The 22,316-nt window shown below is 47.5% G+C and overlaps 1 protein-coding gene across 7 annotated transcripts in view; it reads right to left on the reverse strand.

Moving 5' to 3' along the window:
• Window positions 1–22,316, reverse strand: part of DEPDC5 (DEP domain containing 5, GATOR1 subcomplex subunit) — a 592,834-nt gene that overhangs the window by 392,538 nt on the left and 177,980 nt on the right. For 5 of the 7 annotated variants that reach the window (XM_086942813.1, XM_086942812.1, XM_086942810.1 and 2 more), the window contains exon 26: window positions 11,521–11,677. In XM_086942813.1, coding sequence (XP_086798939.1) covers window positions 11,521–11,677 — 157 coding nt within the window. Of the gene's footprint in view, window positions 1–11,520; window positions 11,705–22,316 lie in introns of all 7 variants that reach the window. The other 2 variants (XM_086942811.1, XM_086942809.1) reach the window with 1 other exon arrangement.

The following is a 22,316-nucleotide window of genomic DNA, read 5'->3' on the forward strand; positions in this document are numbered from 1 at the left end:
ACCCTACCCTGCTTGTTGCAGTACCACATGGTTGTGGTGTTGTTTGCGAGGATCTGTACTAGACTGCCTTGATGGCCGGTTAGGAAGGCCTTCGTTGACAAGCGAATTGCAGGCAAACTGCAACAGGTTATGGTGGAGTCGGGTTTCTGAAGGAGATCAGTCCTCTAATCTCTACCTCTCCCACATGACCTACCAATCCCCAATAGTGACACATCTGTCAACGTCAGCTGTGAGTGACTGCCACTAGAATTGCGGCTGAGTCACAGATTTTTTGTAGCCTCCTCTGAAACGTGGATGGAACCAGACAGGTTTACTTTGCGCAGGGGTAACTGAGACTTCCGGTTCCCCTGCAGAGCCCACATACATCACCAGGCATAGTCGACCAGCAGGATGCAAGAGACCCAGAGGCCTTTTAGCCACATTCACTGAAACATAACAATCATAGCACAAATGTCCTCGCCTCGATTTGATGGAGGGAAGACCCTACACTGCACGGTATCCAAGATAGCTCCAATGAAAGGGAGGCTCTGGGAATGAGTCAGGTGCGACTTTGGCATGTAGACTGTGAACACCAAAAATGTCAGGAGGTTCACAGTCTTCCGGTAGTGGTCTAACACTGGCCTCCAATAGCCAGTAGTTGAGGTAATGGTAGGCCGGTATTCCCAACCTTTGAAGGTGTGCCCCGACCACCGCTATCACTTTTGTGAACTCCCGAGGGACACTGGTGAGGCCAAAGGAGAGCACAGCAAATGGAACATGCTTCTGGGCTGCCTAGAAACGCCTGCTTTGATTCGCAGGTAATGTCTTTGGGACTGCAGGACAGGGATATAAAAATATGTATCCTGCAGGTGCAGAGCTACCATCCAGTCGCCTGGATCCAGGACAGACACAACTGAGGGTATTGTGAACATCTTGAATCTGTTGTTTGGCATGAGGAAATAGCGTAAGCAACAACCAGTCCTTATTACCGAGGTTGGTACCCTCTCTACAGCCCCTCTGACAAGCCTGCACCTCTTGCTACACAATGGCTAGGTGCTCCTCTGAAAGGCCCCTTTAAACAATCTAGAGGACCCCTATGTCAGAAGTGATCCTTTACCACCTATGGAGAAAGTGTTGGCCTCATTCAGAGTGTCACTAACCGCAAGCTAAAGCAGCTTGGAGGCCGATGCTGCAAGCTTGAGGATGTAGGATGATCGCTATCCCCAGTGACCTGCATGGTGTATGAGCAAATCCCATCACTGACCTCCACAGGCCTGGGGCATCTGTTGTGAGAATAAAGAGGCCTGGTGTTGCCTGTAAAAATTGGGGGTCCCACGGACCACTGCCTACTCTTAAAAAATTAAACTGAAATGTTTCATTTTTCTTTTTTAAATGTATCCTGTCTCCTTTAAGGAAAACGCATTTTAAAAAAAAGTTGCTTTATTTAAAAGCAAACAGAAACATGGTAGTCTGCTATCCCCAGCAGGCCACCATCCCTGTGTGTTAGCAATTCCAAATGAGTTGCAAATTGCGACCTACCTCAGGAATATTGATGAGGTAGGTCAATTGCGACCCCATTAGGAACCGCTAAATGTGCCTGAGACACATTAGTACATCACATTTTGCAACTTTCTATTTGAGAGTCACAAAAAGTTGTAATTAGGAACTCGTAAAAAGAAGCAGTCATACACGTGGCCCTTGGTGATTAGTGGAAAGAGAGATACTTAAGTGCATCCTCACTCTGATTACGGTTGTACGGTATTGTGCAAGAATAGGGAAGCATGGAAAGAAAATAGTCTCTCCTGGGTGATTGCCTAAGACAGTGGAAGAGTTATTTCTAAAAGACTGTCCTTCATAGGACCTACTCCTTTTCTTCCCTAAATATTTCAGCAGTGCAGAAGTTGGCTAGAACATGCAAAGCCATTGGCCTAAGGTAAACTGTAGGACAATGAGTCTGCACCTCCTCCGTATAGGACTGGTCCCTTTGATTATCAGTACAATGGCCGGGAGAGCTGGAGACTAAAAAATTTCAGTGCTTTGGCTTTGAAGTACTCAATGTATAGGTGAACATCAAAAAATGACTCAATTATTTGTCAATGTGGTCCGTGAGGTTGAAAGGATAAATAATGAAGGAAAAAAGCTTCATCGAAATGGAGGGTTTAGATGGCAATTGGTGACACTAATTGAGATGCTGTCCCCTCCCAGAAAACCCATCAGTCCAGTCAGGAGAAGGAAGAATGCCCTTCGTAGTCGGGGCTGAGACTCCGTAATATCTAAAGGCATAATGTTAACTGTAGAACCATGAACCTGGGCTTCCTCCGAATAGGACCGGTTGCTTTTAGTGTCAGGACAATGGCCTGGGGAAGCTGGAGACAAACTCAACAATTCCAGTCCTTAGGCTTTAAATTACTTGATGTATCGGTGAATATCAAAAGATGTCTCAAGTAAGGTTTCAATGTGGGTCCGCGAAGTTCATGGGGTAAAAATGCTGGGAAAAAAGCTCAATTGGAATAAAGGGTTTAAATGGCAATTGGTGACACCAATTGCGATGCTGTACCCACCCATCAGATCAGTCAGGAGAAGCAAAAAGACTCTTCATAGTTTGAAGGGGCTGAAACTCCATAATCTCTGAAGAAGCCCTGAAATGCCTTACAGGACACAATGCTTAGCTTTAAGCTTGAGTCCAATTGCATTAGCTGTCAGACAAACATTTTTGGACAAAGAGGAGAACCTCCATGAGACCGACCGTCCGGATGACAGAACGTTTAAAGTGCCTGAAAATCTTCCCTACATTTGTCTAATCCACAGAAGCAACATTTGCATTTAAATACTGGCATGATGCAGAAGAATGAAGAAGGGGACACAAACTTGGGATAAAAACGTTAAAAAACCTTGTTTCACAAAAATAAATACATAAAGTATTTTGCAAATGACATCAAATGATGGCAAAGCAATAGCTTCAGAAAGTCTTGTTCTACAGACCAGTTAACTGCCACAGAGGAGCACTGTCACCTCCAGAGTTTGACTGGCTGCGAGAAAGTGGCGGTTCAAGGCTTGAGTTTGATGCCATTCTGTTTGCCCACATTTGTATGGATTTTGGCTTACAACACAGCGACTAGAGGCATTTTTAAATTAAATTTGCTCTTTTAAATTTCTATAAAATATGAATTATCTATTTTTTTTTAAAAAGAGGGCTAAAACCAGATAGACTACGTTGATTAAGTTTAATAGAGAATATTCTCTAGTGAAAAAGTGTGCTCGGATCGAACGCAAATATTCAGTGCTTGAGAATATCAATGAAACGTCCATGATGGGGAAGGTCTAGTGGTTAGGGACACCTCATTTCTGTACAAAGAAAGGTAACCATTGAAACTCGTCAGTGTTTGAAGGCATCTTACCACAGTAAGGTATTCCATTCCACACGCTCGGTCTTCAGAGGAGCTGGAAACCGATAAATGTTTCTGATACAGAATTGCCCAAGTTCAGAATTAAAACGTGCATTACACTAGTGAGCATCCAAAGAAACACAGTCCGTCCATCTCTGTCTAAGAAGCCGGTGAGGCACTGGTATAAAAAGTACCTGTAACCAGGTTGCTCTCATCAGATAATCAGTTTTTTTCATGGGCAAAATGTTCTTATATGGTTCAAAGAGAGGGCTGATGTGCTGCTAATAGTACAAGTTACTTACCTTCGGCAACGGTGTATCTGGTGGAGACGATTCAAGCCGCAGATTCCTTAACATAGAAATGATTCCCAGGCGTGAGACTGGATCCGGAAAAATTTTGCCACAGCATCTCTGCGCTCCGGGGGCGGTACCAAGTAAGTCTGCCCTGACGTCGTCCGTGGAGGTGACGTCAGCGAGGTCACATAAGTCCCACCCCGGCGCGCTGACGTCAGTTTTCTTCTGAGAACTTTTCCATGCACAACGCAGAGCCATCACAAACAGAACTGTGAGAATATGGGAACAGTGTGCAAAAACATCAGGTAAAATGAAAGGGAAGAAACGAAAGCTAAGGAACAGCACCATTTGGAGGCATTATGGTACTGAAAGTCATAGAAGGGAAAGAGCAGAGCACCGCTCTGAGAAGCAACCTTGCAAAGCGAAGGCAATATCCTCCCTGGAGGCAGAAAAACATGTGAAAAATATCATAGCAGACGACAGAAAGTCTGCAAACACAATCTATAACAGTGAAGGGCAACAAGTCCGGAACAGATGAGGAACGACAGATGAGGAACGACAAATCACCCCAAGACAACACCATCAAGGAGAGTTGTATCCCCTGTAAAGAGCTAAGGACTGAGGCACAGCCAAGAGACCCCAAGCAAAGAAAAAGGGAGAAGATTAAGAGGAGGCCCCACAATGGAATAACCAGGGTGGAAAGATGCAGAAGTACACATGAACCTACCGTTGCATTACCAGAAAGGAAGGAATTAAACAAATAACCAGAACGAAGCATCCCGCCAGGGAGGAAGTGAAAGAGGGCACTTGCAGGAGACAAAACCACCCAGAGGGAGGCGAGTGCAGAAGACCAAGCTGAAGTTCCTCACAGAACGGGGAGGAAGGGCGGGCTGTGAAGGAATATGCTGCTAGAATCGTCTCTACCAGATACACCGTTACCGAAGGTAAGTAACTTGTACATCTGATAGAGACTACAAGCTGCAGATTCCTTAACATATAATAGATACCCTGGCCTTACCCAAAGGGGAGGAGGGTCTGCGAGAGAAAACTCACCAGCTTGGAAGAACACAGGGCCCCAACAGGGGATGTGTCATTGGGACAGGAAGGGCGGCCCAGTCCCCACCAAGCAGAAGTAAGCAAGAACAAGGAGAAGTGAAGATCAGGATACCACAAGCCTACCCAAGGGGCTAAGGGCCGACAGAAAACCCGGAGGGACAGACGACAAGAGAGTACCAAAGGAAGAAAAGAACCATCCGCAAAATCCAAAGAGAAGAGGTGGAAATGGCGGCAGAGCCCGCCTCAGGAGAACACATCCAATGAAGCTGAACAGGTAGCAGCCCCTAGCCAGGGGACAAGGTAGAAACGGCCACACGGCCAAGAAGCGCATACCTGGGAAGGAAGACACCGTTGCGCAAAGCTCCAGCAGAGCATGGAACAGGAGCACACAAGTACAGCTGAGGCCCATGGAGGAGGACCAGAACGACCAGGCATGCGCAGCAGGCAGCTGGTAGGTACTCCGAAGTAGTGTGCCAAGAACAGCGACCCCCGGGAAGCAAGAACATGTAGTAGAGACCTACATCCATCAACCAGAACCCAGGAGAACATCAGAAATGTTCCAGCCCCCCTGCAAAACAAGGCAGAGGAACAGGCCGAAAGATCGGACAACAGGGTAGAAATACCACGACACAAAGCCGTAGACGGCATGACAAAAGTTGGTCTGGCGATCCAGAGCTGAAGATGGAAGCCAAAACGCACAGAAGCAGATATCCCGCAGGAACAAAGGCCAAAATGTACGACAGGCAAGCCCTGTAGAAGAAGGATAGAAACACCATTGGATACTGAGCAAGACAGAACCTGGAGCATAACAAGCTGCGCTCAGGCGGAAGAAAAAGGACCGCACCAAGCGGTACACAGTGACGCCAGGAAACGCGAGTAACCCGAGAAGGTATTCACATCCGCCCAGCTTAGGACAGAGCTATACAATAGCCAACAAGTACCACACCTAGGGTATGACACGCCCCAAAACAAAACAGGGGAACACCTCCTAGGGAAACCCGCAGCAGAGGTCAAGAACATAAAAGACCTGTGGGTATCACCGCAGGCAGCTTACCAATCAGCCAAAAAATACACAGAAGCTCCAACCTGAGGACCTATACGGCTTCACTAACAGCCATAAAACACACACCACAAAGCTGAAGGGCTGAACCAGCAGCCAAAAGTACAGAGGGACAAACTGAAGGACCCTGAAAGCATTCCAAGCCCCACACAGCACACAGACGGGCCAACCGAAACACGAGGCCCAGAGAGAAAGATGGGATAAACGCCTCCCATAAGACACCTGAGGACCGACAAGCCAAAGCTTACGGATGGGGAGGAGGACGGAGCCCCGCAAGGAGTCATTGAATACCAGAGTACGCGTGGGTGTTAAATAAAAGAACTCCATCAAAAGGCAGGTCAACAAGACGCTCCCAAATAATCTCCGGAAAGACGCTATCCCGCAACCAAGCATGGCGGCGGAGGGCCACAGAGCTCGCCATAGTGCGGGCGAGTAAATCAGAGACATCCAAGGCCGAACGGAAAATAAAGACAGCTAACTCCCGACCATCCACCACATGGTGCCGCAGATCAGCACGGACACCTTCGTGGGAGATGTGAGACAGAAGGGACTCCGCAGAATCCCAGAGGCCATAGTTAGCACTGGCCAGTGTGTTAAGCACACGCAACGCAGCACTGGTGGACGCGAAAATGTTACGCCCCCAGGAGTCCAACCACCGGGCCTCCTGTGATGGAGGGAGCAACACTGAAGGCAAGGAAGGAAAAGCAGTCTGCAGGACAGGGCCCTGCACAGATGGGTGGGAAAAAAGACAGGCTGGATCGTGCGGAGCAGGGCAGTGGCGGTGGAGGAACGGCTGAGACCCCTGATCCCCCATAGCAGGATGCCCCCAGCCCCCCAGAAGAGAGTTGTGGAGCGAAGCATCAAATGGAAGAAGCGGCTCCCCACCATCAGAGCCCTGGTGGAGAACCTCCAACAAGTGGTCCGTTGGGATTGGAGCGACTGGGTTGCACATTTGCGAAATGCTGGTGGCTGTGGAAATGGCCCTGTCAAAGGCCACACTCACCTCCGTAGGGCGTCCTGGGGGCGAGAGCAACTCTTCAGTGGGTGAAGGCTGCATGGCCTCCGGTAAGACAGCCGCCTGACCAGAGGACCGAGGGGGACTTTAGGATGAACCGTAAGTCCTGGTGACCTCCTGCGACACCACAGGGAACCCCGCAGGGTATCGCGGCGAGGCAGGGGCGCTCTGGGTTGAAGAGGGGAACCCCATAGGGCGACACCTCGACGACACCACCCCTCCAAAACCTGAAGCCAAACTTGTCGGCGTTTGGGGTGAATCCGACGGCGAGTCCGCGGAAGGTCCGCGAATGGCGAGGGATCCGTGGACGTCTTAGGAAGAGATGGGGGGTCCGAAGAAGCCTGCAGAGCCACTGCGTAGGCCTTCATTTGGGCCCTTGCCAACCCAAGACCAGGAAACGGCGGGTAGGGAGGGGCCAAGGGTGAGGACGCACGTCCAGAGAAGAACCCACGCCCTCTGCAGAATGAGGACAGGGACTCGGTGACAAGCTGCAGGATTTACCAGCAAAAGAGCGACGCCCGTGGGGTGAAGGACGATGTCGCAGGAGAATCTGCGACTCCTGGACCCCTCCGAGGTCGGGGACGGACGCTGTGAAGTGACCGGTCTAGACAAATGGCCCGAAAGCAATTTCATCTGTCGTTCCCGCCGGGACTTCGGCTTGAGATGCTGACAAGCGTCGCAGTCCGTAGAATCATGGTGCTCGCCCAGACACCACATACAAATAGGGTGGGGGTCAGTCGCCAACATCTAACGTGTACAAGTACACGCATTGAAACTTGAAGGCATTGCACTCTGTTACAGCGGTAAAAGAGCCCTGAAAACAGGTCAAGGGAACACAATCCGGATCCGCGTTGCACCCGGAAAAGAAGGAAACTGACGTCCGCGGACGAGGTCAGGGCAGAGTCACGTGGTACCACCGCCGGCGCGCAGAGATGCTGTGGCAAAATATTTCCAGAACCAGTCTCATGCCTGGGGAGAATTCTACTTTAAGAATCTGCGGCTAGTCGTCTCTATCAGATAAGTACCATATTTACAAAGCTCCAGGTTTGACACCTCTTCTGTAGTCTGCATCACAACAGACTGCAGATAGCCACTTTGTTCTAATTTATATTAGTACACTGTGGGGATTTATTCTTAATTGAATGATAAGCTGTTGCTAGGTGATTGGAATGTTGTTACTTGAAGTAAGTTAATAGACAGTGGAGCTGGAGAAGAAGCTGGAGGTCTGTTTCTCTTCTACCACAATAAAGATTTACCAACTTATTTTCTGCGTTGGAGACATCTTTACATTGGCGACGAGGATGAGATAATAGGTCAGGTCATGCAGTGTGTGTCAGATGGATGGTCTAAGGAATTTTGTGATGATGTTCGTTTCAGAGGGTTTTATCATGTTGAGGGTGAGTTGAGCGTAAGTGAAGGTAAATTATGGAGAAGCAACAGATTGGTACCACTGACTAAGCTGAGAAGTAAGATAATGGATATAGCGCATGAGGGGCGCTTGGGGAGGAATATGACCAAGAGAAGAATTTGTGAGTCATTCTGGTGGCCAGGGATGAACAATGATATTGACGAAATTGTTAAGAAATACTACGCATGTGCTAGGAGTGAAAAAACTAAGATTGTTAGACAACTTCCCCTTGCTTGTATGGAATTTCCAGAATGTCCCTGGGAAAAGGTGGCGATTGACTTTCTCGGTCCCATTTTAAAATTGGGATATTGTAGCAAATTTTTGATGGTTCTTGTGGATTACCATTCTAAATGGTTTGTGGTGGAGTCCACTGATGGCATTGAAACTGGAAAAGTGATTAGTTTCATGGAAAGAGTTTTCATAAATGAGGGAATATAGAAGATGTTGGTGTCGGACAATGGAGTTCAGTTGGTTTGTAGACGAATGAAGGAATTGTTATGTAAAATGGGAATTAATCATGAGACAGTTGCATTATTTAGCCCGCAAGCCAATGGTTTGGTTGAGAGAATTAACCATTTGTTAATGGAAAATATTCAACTCTCTTTAGTAAATGGATTGGTATGGTCTGAAGAGCTCAAGAAGTTAGTGTGGTCATATAGAGTCACACCGCATTCTATAACAGGAGTTTCTCCACTTGTTTCTCTTAAGGGACGTGAACCAGGTGTGAAGGAAGTTCCAGGTTGGTTGAAGAATAAGGAGTGTGTATGGGTAGATCGTGCTGCAGTGAAGGATGTTGTAGAGAAACAACAGTGTGCATCCACAAGTCATTATAACTTGAGAATGAGAGTAAAAGAATCAGATATAAAGGAGGGTGACTGGGTTGTCGTTAAAAGAGGAGGAATTGCCATAAAAGGAGAGAGTACGTTTTCTCAACCTATGCAAGTAAAAAGTGTTAAGAGAAATGTTCTTATCTTAACAGATGGATCTGCTTGGAGTTGTGTCAATGTTTCAAAATGCCAGGCTCCCTAAAAAAAGGTCAGGCTCCTTTTACCATTTATTGGATTTTCATTGTTAACATACTATTTTGTTCATTTATATTGTTTCCTTAGTGTTCTGTGTAAGGGGGGAGATATGTGGGGATTTATTCTTAATGGAATGATAAAGTGTTGCTAGGTGATTGGAATGTTGTTACTTGAAGTAAGTTAATAAACAGTGGAGCTGGAGAAGAAGCTGGAGGTCTGTTTCTCTTCTACCACCAATAAAGATTTACCAACGTATTTCCTGCGTTGGATACATCTTTACATACACATTAGGATCAATCCTCTGATGACTGGCAGGTCTGTAAAGTTTGCAAGATGGCTCCATGTCTCTAGCAACATTGTGTTACGGTACTGGGTATTTATTTAATAATTAACAATATTCTTGGAGGTAGTTGTCCTGTTTCTCAAAGGATGAATGAATTACACCAAAGTTTTCTATGTTTTCAGTGATGTTCAGAAGGAAACACTGAATTGGAATATGGAGTCCCTGATTACATGTAGTAATCTGGCAATCAAACGTGTTTGGAGAGTTGTATGAAGCCAACATAGCTCTGAGCACACTGTAAAGTATTTTCACTTGTGGTTCATAAATTTCAATTTCCAGGACTGCTACAAGTTACATGTGATTGAAATGTGTTAACCCAGATTTAGTAAAATAAAATGTTTATTGTCTCATTAACAGAGCTTTAATTGGTTGATTGAACTGAACTGTATTAAGGTTTTATTATATTGAGATCAGAATAACCTATACAAGGAATGAATCAAGTGCAGTTTCCTAACTTATTGAGTTCACTGAAGAAAATAAAGGCTTTTATTATGTATTTGGATAAATATCCCTAGGTTGTTCCTCAACACCATGATCAGTGTATTAATGCATATGGTGAAAGGCAGAAGAGGGCTTCAAAAGAACCTGCATGGTATAATACTGCCCCACTTTTTCAATTGTTTAGAAACCCTATGTGAAATAGGCAAGGTGATTGCAGGGTGGGGAAAAATTTGATACATCAGCTGTAAGTGTCTATAGGAGTCCAGAATAAAGCTGTGTGCTTGATTAGCAGGGAATCTAATTATTTCAACATTTTAATGCACAATGTGCAATCCAAGGTACAATGGTTTGTGCTCAAGAAGGTAAGAGAATTTGCTTAATATTTTTTAGACATCAAAAGCCATGTCTACGAAAAGCAAAGAAATGCCACAGGTTAACTTATCAAAATACAGAAACATCAGCATACGCTCATGGACAAAAAATGTAAATATCATGAGACAGAACTGAGGTTCAAAACCATCTAATAAGAGCGTGTTAAAATCAAAACCTCCAATGTTTGCTATGTGAGTATACTGCTGTAGTAGCTACCAGTACTGCATTATGGCCCACATGTTTGACCTGTGGGACACAAGGACCTACTTGCTAGGAATTTAAATACGAGTGACATATCCATGAGGGACAATAAAAGTCTTAATATTCTGTCAATCACTCAGTGGCATTTTTGTATAAATGAAACAGCAAAAGGGAAACGGCAGCATAAATTACTGGTGCAAATAGTTATTGGAGCCACCATCAAACACTTATTTAAAACATAGAACATTGGTCATGATCCTACAGCTGAAAACAATTAGGAAATTGTTAAGAGCTTTGTATTTGCTAGGGGAATGAGCTGTTACCTGACGGGGGCATAGCTGACAACATATAGAGAATTTCTAACAACTGAAAGTTTCAAATCCTGACAAGGAAGAAAACAGAAAATATCTAGACTATATGTGAAGAAGAGTGTAATAACTTTCAAGATACTTGGCATAAGAAGCCCCTGTCTTCAAAGCAAATAGCAATTCTGAAAGAAGACCTAGTGCTACATGCCCAAATGGTTTAAAAGGGTCGAATCTCACTGGAGATAGCAGATGAAGAAGAGTGATCAAAGTTCATAAACCACACTGGATCTGGAGACTGTGGAAATGAAGGTGTTACAGTATGCCGGGCTGCTGGCATGAACAGATGGACCAATGAATCCTAACTGCCTGTCATGGTCCATATGTTCAAAAATAGTGCAACAGGTCCTGAGTAAGTGGCTTTCCATTGTTGCAAGGTAACTTTCATCACTTCAATCATTGCTGTTATCCACCATAAACAAAGACCATGGGGGTATTGATTGGTAGAGTGCAGAGGAGAGATGCTCACCTTCTTCTACAGAACACCACCGAAACTACAAGTTGTTTTTCAAATTGGAGAGACAGTGCCAACCCTCAAAACAACACTGCTTTCACCCAGTATTCTGTAGCCAAGCTTACCTGTCCATGTCAGCCTCTGGGACAAGATCGTAGCATCCCTCGGTGTAATCGTTCTGCAAGCTCTGCCGGTCTGGGAAGTAATCCGTTGTGAGAGGAAGGCAAGCCGGGGTGGTGAGAGACTTCCAGTCCACCCCAACTGTACAACAGAAGCCTGGCACTACAGGGGGAGCAGACAGTATCAGAACTGCCGCATAGTATAAAGGGATGAGGCAGCAGTGGTGTTGGTGAGTGAGAGGTTCAGTAACCCAGGAGATATTGCAAATTTTACGTCGGGATGGAGAGTAGGGCAATATATATACAAATATATGCGCATGTGTGGAACAGGGGTATAAAGCAAAACAGAATGAAGAAAGAAGGGAAAGAAGGAAAGAGAGAGAAAAGAGATAGAGGTTGTTAACAATTGCGGTGCTGGCCAGCTCTAATATTTCCATGCAGGTGGGGTTTCATGTTTACACTTTGCATTGCATTTGATTTGAAATAGTAAGAGTCCACGTGCTGGGACGTTTATATAAGATCATGTAAAATTAACCATCATTCAAAGCTTAATTAAAAGAGGAGCTAGGAATTAACATCTAAGTGCCAATTCAAGTCACAAACACCCTCCCTGATCCCCCTCAGACGTAAAGAGCCAGGGGGGCTAAGCGAGAGCAAGGCATAGAACGTAAAGTACATTGCAGCTCAAGACAACATTAGGGCATGTAAGTTAGCCAAAGACAGTACAAGGTACAAACTGCCAGAAATGTGCAACAAGCAGAGCTGGAGAACACAGAAAAGACAGGATTAAGAAAAAGGGGTATTCATAACAGGAGTCATCTTATCAGAATTCTGCAACAAAGTAAGTCTTCAAAACCTCTAGATTAAGACGACAAGGCAAGATATTAAAAAAACATGTCTTGTAAAATATAAAATCATGTTCCATCTAAGGAAACCAACTCAAATGAAACTGCCAGGCACCATACAGGTAACACAAAAGTAGCACTTTTTAACAATCTCAGTATCTGATGTTAAATACAACATTGTAGAGAACAGCACGTTATAGAATTGATGTAGCTTCTGACACATAATAGACATTGTTGTTTACAGCACAGATATCAGTACTATCTCTAATAGGAATTACCCTTCACTTCAGAGGCACAAAGATATCACTACATTCAGCCTGGTACCTCTTAAATCCTCTATGTCTTGTCCTCAAAATAATTCACTTCAAGTTCTGTCATGCAAAATGGCCTATGGAAAGTTACTATTCCATGCCCAGCATCAGACCCACTTCCATCCACCAAGCTATATCATGGCCAGAGTTATATGCAGTGTTATGGCACTGGAATTTTCTGCATATGCATTACATGCTGCACTTTGTGAATGGCATATGGTATGCCCTGAAAGGGACACAGCTTTGCTGCACTTTAAAGTTGCCCTCAGCCTATATTAAGCATGGCATTGTGGCACTGTGTTCATCAATGTTGATATTATATGGCCACATCCTGTGCTAGGCATAACTTGTACCAAGCTGTCATGACATTCTGTATATGATACGGTACTACACATCCCAGACGAACCATAGTGTACGGTATGCACAACAAGCTACTGCGGTACAATAATTCACAGGGTCCCATGTGCCTTTGTGCAACAGTGTTATTGAATAAATCATGTTATTTACAAACTTGTACAATAGTACCATCACAGTCTGCACTTTTACAGGTCTCTAACTGCAGAGATAACCTACAGATTAGTTTAAGTCTGTCATTATGCCATGGTACTAGTTTCTCTCTGATACACTTCGATATATTAGAGATACCCAATGCCATATGCTATATGCACAGCTAAGCGCTACCAGCTTTGTCTGCATTCAATATGATCTTGTATGAAACAGATAACCCATGACCTTGACCTTCAGTAAGGACAGCCTTCTGTATTTGTACCAGTATAGCCATAGCAGATAACCCATGGCTTACATATTCCCTTCACTGTGATGGCGGTACGCTAAGTTCTTGTTCTCCCTCCGTCCCAACTGGTGTGGAACACCTGTACTGCAGGCAATTGTAAGATTCTCCAAAGGATGCGGTTTCCTAAAAAGTTTTCTGAAGGGACGCAGACCAAATGTCCTCCGATAACATAGCAGCCCACTCCCTATCCAAGTCTACGGCTTGGCAAATGTTTAACAAAGGCATCACTGGGAGGCTGCTGTGAAGTATGGAAGCACATCATCACCCATTTTTGAGAGTGCAAAGGGTGTGATCCGCAAAAATCAACGGTATGCGCCCACAAAAAGGGCTTCTGCAATGCGTCAACCTGTCAGCCTCTCGCAATTTAAAGAATCGCAAATTATTGAGATTTCTTAAATTGCAGTTGCATTTAAGGAATTGCAAATTGCAATTCCTTAAATGCAATGCATGATGGAATCGCAAATTGCGGTTTTACTGATAGGGGGCGCAAATTACCATCAATTTGTACTTGATGGTAATTTGAAAATACTTTGAAAAATGCACTAAAGTGCATTTTTCAAAGTTTTAGGTTACACACACACATGCCCTGCACAGATCAATTTCAGGGGTGCAACAGGGTGTCCTTTTGACACCGTTGAAATTGCATGCGCAATTTGCGAGTACCTATTGGTACTTGCAAATTGCGCATGCAGTCTCCCATTTATTCCTATTAGCCTGAGGGCCCATAGGAATGTATGTGAAGGCATTCCTTAATTGTGACTCACAATTTGCGAGTTGCAATTAAGGAATGTTTGGGAATCGCTAATTTTATAGCGATTCCTACATGCATAGGCTTTTGCAATTCCTTAATTGTGATTCCTTAATAATCGCAATTAAGGAATCGCAAAAGCCTAAATTGATGCATGTGCCTGTAAGACTACGGAACTTACCATTAAGGTATATATTTATTACTTATTCTTGGTTTCCACTTCAATAAAATGATTGAACAGCCTCCACAAATGGCAGGTGAAGGTGAACAGCATACCAGACTAGGCTTCAAACAAGTAGACTGCACATAACTTCATGGCCAAAAAGGAGAAGAGATCTACAGTACGTTATGCTGAAGAAACAAAAAACATGTAAAGTAATCCACAGAGAGGTCTGAAAAATATATGCAACAAGAATATGCCTCTGGAAAGCAACAAATGCAACCATAGCTCTGGTGGAATGAGCGCAAAGACTTATAAGCTTCTGGAATGCATCAGACTATACACCTCACAATCCATTGTTACCCGTGGTAAGTCCACCAGATGATTTGACTTCCAAAATGCAGTGGTTTCAAAGAACAAGTGTGTTACCTTCGGTAACAATATATCTGTAAGAAACAGTAGTTAGTATTAGATTCCTTACCTTGGAATATCCCCAGGCGTCAGACTGGATCCAGAAATTTTTGCGTAGCAGTACCCTTGCGCGTCGGTAGACGTCGTCTGCGGCTCCGCGTCCGTCGTGGGCGTCGTGGGCGTCGTGGGCGCCGTGATGACATTGTCGGAGTACTTAGACACCGCCTCCGCATGCTGACGTCAGTTCTTATTTATTTTATTTTTATTTTATTTTTTAAACTTGTAAGGCGCAACAGCTACCCAATAAGGGTTTCCCGGCGCCGAGACACAGCATAAAGGTGGCAGGGGATTTCAGGATTATTCAAGTTATTGTTCGAATAACCAAGTCTTGACTTGCTTTCTAAACCTAGCATGGTTTTCCTCATTATGAATGTAGAGAGGGAGTGCGTTCCAGTGGGATGGTCCTAGGTGGGCAAAGGATCTGCCTCCCATTCTTGCAAGTTTGAATCTTGGTACGCAGAAATTAGTGGCTGATTTCGACCGAAGGTTTCGCTTGGGAGTGTAAGGATGGGCCAGAGCTAAAAGATATTTGGGTGCATTGCCTGCTTTGATTCTGAACATATAGTTCAGGGCTTTGAAACAGATTCTGCTTTCTACCCTGAGCCAGTGGAGCTCACGGCGGTAGCTCGAGACTCCAAAGTTTTTTGGGATTCTGCACAGTAGTCTAACCGCTGAGTTTTGGACAAGCTGCAGCCGACTGACTACCGCTTTGTTGGAGCCGAGGTACAGAATCTTGCCGTAGTCAAGCCGTGATGTTATGAGGGCATTGACTACGGTTTTTTGAGTGGAGGAGGGCAGCATCCAAAGGATTTTCTTCGGCCATTTGATGATGGTGAGGCATAAGCCGACAACTTTGTTGGCCTGCTGTTTCATGGAGAGGGAGCTATCCATGATGACTCCCAGATTGCGTACTTTGGTAACTGGGGTGGGAAAAATTCCCATCTGGTTGGGCCAGTGTGAGGGGTTCCAAAGATCTTGTTGTTTCCCTAGCAGAAGAATCTCTGTTTTGTCTCCGTTTAACTTTAATTGATTTCTTGTCATCCAGTTAAAGATGTTTTGAAGCCCTAATTTGAGGAGGAACGGGGATGAGGGACTGGATTCAGAAAGGGAGAAAATAATTTGGGAATCGTAGGCGTATGTCATGATGGTGAGTCCAGATCTTTCCGCTAGGTCGGCCAGGGGTCTGAGGTACGGGTTAAAAAACAGGGGGCTCAAGATAGAGCCCTGTGGCACTCCGTGAGGGGCTTTAAAAGTGTCGGAGCAGGCCGAGGAAGATGTTATTTGGAACGTCCGTTGAGTCAAGAAGGACCGGATCCATTCGAGCGCTTTCCCACGGACGTCGTTTCTGTGTAACACCTTAATGAGTGTTTTGTGGGATATGGTGTCAAAGGTCGCTCAGGTCTAGAAGCACGAGCGCGACCGTTTGCCCATTGTCAAGGAGGTTCCGGATGTGTTCCGTGACTCCTAGAAGGGTGGTTTCAGTCGAGAAACCAGCCCGGAAACCCGATTGCGAGGGGTGCAGGAGCGAATTATTTTCAGCAAAGGTGGATAAGACCGAGTGGACGTGTCTCTCTAAGCATTTGGAAAAAGCAGGGAGCAGAGATATAGGTCTGTAGTTTGCTGGGATTTCCAGATTAGCTGTGGGCTTTTTCAGCAATGGGGTTATCATGGCGTGTTTCCATAAGGCTGGGACTGTGCAAAGTTCTAGCGAGGAGTTTAGCATATCTATGATGATTTCCAGGGAGCGCTCGTCCAATTGTTTGATTACTTTGATGGGAATCGGGTCCCGGGGGGATCCGGATTTAATGGTCTTAAAGATGGTCTTCAGTAAGTTAACCGTGATGGAAGGCCAGACTTCCAAGGCATTCTCAATGGAGGGGGCATAGTCCGTGTCTGCCAAAGGGGAAGGGTCATTTTTGTTGGTTTTAATGTCCCTGATGATTTTCTCGATTTTTTCGGTAAAGAAACATGCTAGATCCTGGCATTGTTGAGTATTAAGAGGGGGAGCCGTGGCTGTGGTTTGTGCACCCGCAAGTTCTTTAACTTTGTTAAAGAGAGTTTTAGGCTTATTGGTAGCTTCCATGATGGTGTTCGAGACAAACAAGGCTTGCGCTTTTGCGCAAGCAGTGTGGTATAAATTCCTGGCTTCATGGTAGGTTTTTTTTATTTCAGGGTCGTAGTTCTTACGCCATTGACGCTCAAGTGCCTTGCATTTCGATTTTTCAATTTTCAAAAAGTCATTAAACCATGGGGCAGGGTGACGATGTCTGTTTCTTTTGGTATGAGGGGTGGGTAAGCAGTGGTCAGCTGCGTCACTAAGCCAATGGGTTTATGTAGAGGACGGGCTAGCATTCAGCTCCGCCTCCACAACATTCGCCCAATCAGTGCCCGCACCGGGAGGGAACCCGGAAGAAGGTACCGCCCTGCACCCTCCACAACAATCAAGCCTAGCGCTTGCGGTAGACCGGGGTAGCAGGGGCGACAGAGTGCAGCGATAACATTCACAGGCCGTGAAGGTGAGTGAAAATTAAAGTGTGGCAATAGAGCAGATTGCTTCAGTGAAATTTGTAAAATCATCCCCACAGGAAGCGATTAAAAAGTAGATTAACTCTCCAGAGTTACTGTCATCCGTGCAATTCACAATCAATCACAACAGGATTATTTTAAAAAGGTTTAGAAGTACATTTCACTTCAATCGCGCTGCAGTCAATCATGCGCGTGTCGTCAGGGCGAAGGTATAATTTCAATGGGTTTATGTAGAGGACGGGCTAGCATTCAGCTCCGCCTCCACAACACTCGCCCAATCAGTGCCCGCACCGGGAGGGAACCCGGAAGAAGGTACCGTCCTGCGCCATCCACAACAATCAAGCCTAGCGCTTGCGGTGGACCGGGGTTGCAGGGGCGACAGAGTGCAGCGATAACATTCACCGGACGTGAAGGTGAGTGAAAATTAAAGTGTGGCAATAGAGCAGATTGCTTCAGTGAAATTTTTAAAATCAACCCTACAGGAAGCGATTAAAAAGTAGATTAACTCTCCAGAGTTACTGTCATCCATGCAATTCACAATCAATCACAACAGGATTATTTTAAAAAGGTTTAGAAGTACGTTTCACTTCAATCGCGCTGCAGTCAATCATGCGCGTGTCATCTTAGACACAGCTTTTCCGGGCCAAAAACGCAGAGGCATGTAAAAAACCAACACTGGTGCCATTGAAACTAGGGCCCTGAAAGAGGATGACCTTAACCCTAGATATCAGTTCGCAGAACGGGGAGGATGGGTGGGGCGGTAAGGAATCTAATACTAACTACTGTTTCTTACAGATATATCGTTACCGAAGGTAAGTAACTTGTTCATCTGAAAGAAACAGGTTAGTATTAGATTCCTTACCTTAGAATAGATAACCCAGCAATACCAACCCCAGTGGTGGGTCTGGGAACCAATAATCACACCAGAAAGTCCTGGAGGACGGAACGGCCAAAGAAGCCATCCCTCCGGACTTGGCTGTCCAGGCAGTAGTGTCTTGCGAACGTGTGCAGCGAGGCCCACGTAGCTGCCTGACAAATGTCCTGCAAGGGGACTCCCCGACCCAGGGCAGTGGTAGCCGCCATGGCCCGAGTGGAATGGGCCCTCAGCCCAACAGGAGGATCCTTCCTTGCCAAGGAGTAACATGCTTTGATACACAAGACGACCCACCGAGTGATGGTCCGCTTGTGTACCACCCGTCCTTTCTTAGCGCCCACGTAACCAACAAAGAGTTGGTCATCCACCCGGAACTGGCGTGTGCGATCCAAATAGAATGAGAGCGCACGTTTTGGGTCCAGACGGTGGAGCCGCTCTTCCTCCTTTGAGGGATGTGGAGGCGGAAAGAAGGTGGGCAAGGTGATAGACTGCCCGATGTGGAAGGCCGTAACAACCTTGGGCAGGAAAGAGGGTCTTGTCCGCAACACAACCTTGTCCGGATGGACAGAAAGGAAAGGAGGTTTAGAGGAAAGAGCCTGGAGCTCACTCACTCTCCTGGCAGAGGTGATGTCAACCAGGAAAGCAGACTTCAAAGTAAGAAGGCGGATAGGACAGTTGTGAAGTGGCTCAAAGGGAGCGCACAACAGATAAGTAAGAACCAAGTCCCACTGAGGCATCATGAAGGGAACAGGTGGAAACGTGTAGGTGATGCCTTTCAGAAAGAGATTTACAATAGGGGACTTGAACAAAGATGGTTGATCAGGCAGCCTCAGAAAGGCAGAAAGGTAGCCCTTGATAGTGCCCAGAGCAGAGCCGTGCTGGGCAAGAGAAAGAAGGAAGAGAAGAACCTCAAAAAGAGGGGCAGAGAGAGGATCCACAGCCTTTGCTGTGCACCATGCCACAAATCTGTTCCACCTGCAGGCGTATACCGACTTAGTGGAGGGACGCCTGGCTGTCAGAATGATTTCACAAACTTCAGGAGGCAAGTCAAATGGCCTTAACTGTCGCCGCTCAATCTCCAAGCATGGAGGTGGAGACTGGACAGGTTCGGGTGGAGGACCGTCCCCTGTTGCTGCGACAGAAGGTCCTCCTGAAGAGGCAGACGAACCGGAGGATCGAATGACATACTGAGTAGCTCGGGATACCAGTACCTTTGGGCCCAGTCCGGAGCCGCAAGGATGACTTGGGCCCGGTCGCGTTTGATCTTCTTCAGCACTCTGGGCAGAGGTGGTATAGGCGGAAAGGCGTACAACAGACCGCAACTCCACTCGCGGCGAAAAGCGTCTCCGAGCGAGTGCCACCTTGGAAATTCCAACGCTCAGAACTGATGACATTGCAAGTTCTCTTCGGTGGCGAATAGATCTAACCAAAGCTCTCCCCACTGCTGAAAGAGGCCTTGCGCCACGTCCGAGTTCAGATGCCATTCGTGATCCATCATGCACCGGCGGCTGAGTTTGTCCTCCCTGGCGTTCAGAGAACCTGCCAGGTGTTGAACCACCAGGGTCACACCCTGATTTTCCAGCCATTGCAAGAGGCGCAGAGCCTCCTGGCAGAGGGTCCACGACCCCACCCCGCCCTGTTTGTTGCAGTACCACATGGCAGTGGTGTTGTCCGTGAACACTTGCACTACACTCCCCCAGACAGAGGGGAGGTATGCCTTCAGTGCTAGACAAATCGCCCGCAGCTCCATAAGGTTGATATGGAGCCAAGACTCCGCCGGAGACCAGAGGCCTCTGATCTCCGCCTCTCCCATGTGGCCTCCCCAGCCCTGGAGGGACTCGTCCGTCACAACTACGTGCTCTGATTAGGGAAGGGAGAGGGATTTGCCGCTGACCCAATTGTGGTCCGTGAGCCACCACTGCAGCTGTCTCGCAGTGCCCTCCGAGATCAGGACATGGTCGGACAGGTTGCCCTGATGCTGGGCCCACTGAAACTTCAGGTCCCACTGCAGAGCCCGCATCCGCCAATGGGCGTGACGCACCAGATGGATGCAGGAAGCCATCAGCCCCAGAAGCCGCAGCGCCAACCTGACCGAGACGCGGGATAAAGGCTGAAAGATCAGAATCAGAGCCTGTATATCCCAAACCCGCTGTTCGGGGGGGTAAACCCGAAACTGCGTCAAGTCGAGAACCGCTCCGATGAAAAGGAGCTTCTGAGAGGGGCACAGGTGTGACTTTGGCACATTGATGGAGAACCCCAGCTGGTGCAGGAGGTCTGCCGTCGACTGTCTGGGGCAAGCCTGCCTTTGACAACCAGTCGTCGAGGTAGGGAAAGACTGAAACCCTAACCTGCACAGATGAGCTGCGACCACCGCCATCACTTTCGTGAACACCCGTGGGGCACTGGTAAGGCCGAAGGGGAGCACGGTAAACTGAAAGTGCTCGTGGCCTACCGTGAACCGCAGGTAGCGCCGGTGGGCCGGCAGGACGGGGATATGGAAATAAGCGTCCTGCAAGTCCAAAGCTACCATCCAGTCTCCTGGGTCCATGGCAGCTAAGACCTGAGCCAGTGTCAGCATTTTGAACTTCTCCTTCCGGAAGAAGCCGTTGACGTTCCGTAGATCCAAGATAGGGCGTAGGCCCCCTTTGCCCTTCTTTGGTACCAGAAAGTAGTGGGAGGAGCAAGCACACCCTACTTCTGGCGCTCGATGGCTCCCTTTGCCAAGAGGGCCGTAACTTCCTCCTGCAGAAGCCGCAGATGATCCCCCAATACGCGGAGGTATTGCGGTGGCATGGCTTGAGGGGTCGTCTCGAAGGGGAGGGAGTAGCCCCTTCGGACGATTTGCAGCACCCACCTGTCCAATGTGGCAGTGTGCCAGTGGGAGTGGTGATGGCGAACCCTGCCCCCCACTGGCATCACATGGGCCTGAAAGCACGGAGTAGGAGGGTTTTGAGGCGGATGCTGCGGGAGGGTGTGGACTGGCCTCGCCGTTGTCCCCGACCGCCTCCACGGCGATTTCCACGGCCGCCACCGCGTTTGATGTTAGTCTGCGGTGCGTGGCTGGCAGCACGTGTGGGGGCGCCCCTACCTTGGCCATGAAACGAGCGAAAGGCACCCGTTTGCTGGCGCGGGCCGAGAGGCCCAAGGACTTGGCCGTAGCCCGGAGTCCTTAAAGCGCTCAAGCGCATGGTCTGCCTTGTCGCCTAAGAGGCGACGGCCCTCAAACGGCATGTCCATGAGTGTATTCTGGACATCCGTTGAAAAGTTGGCAGACCTCAACCAGGCATGGCAACGAATCGCCACCGTCGTTGCCATCGCTCTGCCCAGTGAGTCGGTGGTATCCAGCCGCATATCGACCCTCCGCAAGGGCTTGGGCGAGTTTAGCCTTGACCTCCGCTGGGCATTGTGGCAGCACGTCCGCGACTGTGTCCCACAGGGAGTGGGTGTAACGGCCCAAGAGGCATGCGGTGTTGGAAGACCGCAGTCCCAAACTAAGGCTGGAGAATATTTTCTTTCCATAATTCTCATACCTCTTGGATTCCCGATCAGGCGGAGCCGACAGGAATTCGGTCTGGGAATTAGAGGCCTGGATGACCAGGCCCTCGGGGTTGGGTGGGTGGACAGGAAACAAGGGTCGTCCGGGGACGGGCGGTGGCGTCTGGCCACGTTCCTATCTACAAGCTGGCCTGTAGCGGGCCTGGACCAAGTGCCCAAAAGAACGTCAGTCAAGGCCTCATTAAACGGCAGCAGAGGCTCAGTTGAGCTTGACTGCGGTTTAAGGACCTCAGTGAGGAGGTTAGTCCTCACGGCCGCGACGGGAAGCTCAAGGCCCAAGGCCTTGGCTGCCCGCGTCAACACCACACTGAAGGTTGCCCCCTCCTCCGAAGCCACGGTAGGAGGTGAGACAAAACCGGTGTCTGGCGAAGTGTCCAGACCACTGGCATCCCCAAGTCCACCTGTCCAGTCCTCCTGGGACTGACACTCACGTGTCAGAGGGTCCTCAGACCCCTCCCAATACTCCTCATCACCCATCTCCTGATAATCAGGGTTGTCAAAGGACGGGGCCGGTTCATT

Source organism: Lissotriton vulgaris, chromosome 11 (genome assembly GCF_964263255.1).
Source record: "Lissotriton vulgaris chromosome 11, aLisVul1.2, whole genome shotgun sequence".
Lineage (NCBI taxonomy): Eukaryota > Metazoa > Chordata > Amphibia > Caudata > Salamandridae > Lissotriton > Lissotriton vulgaris.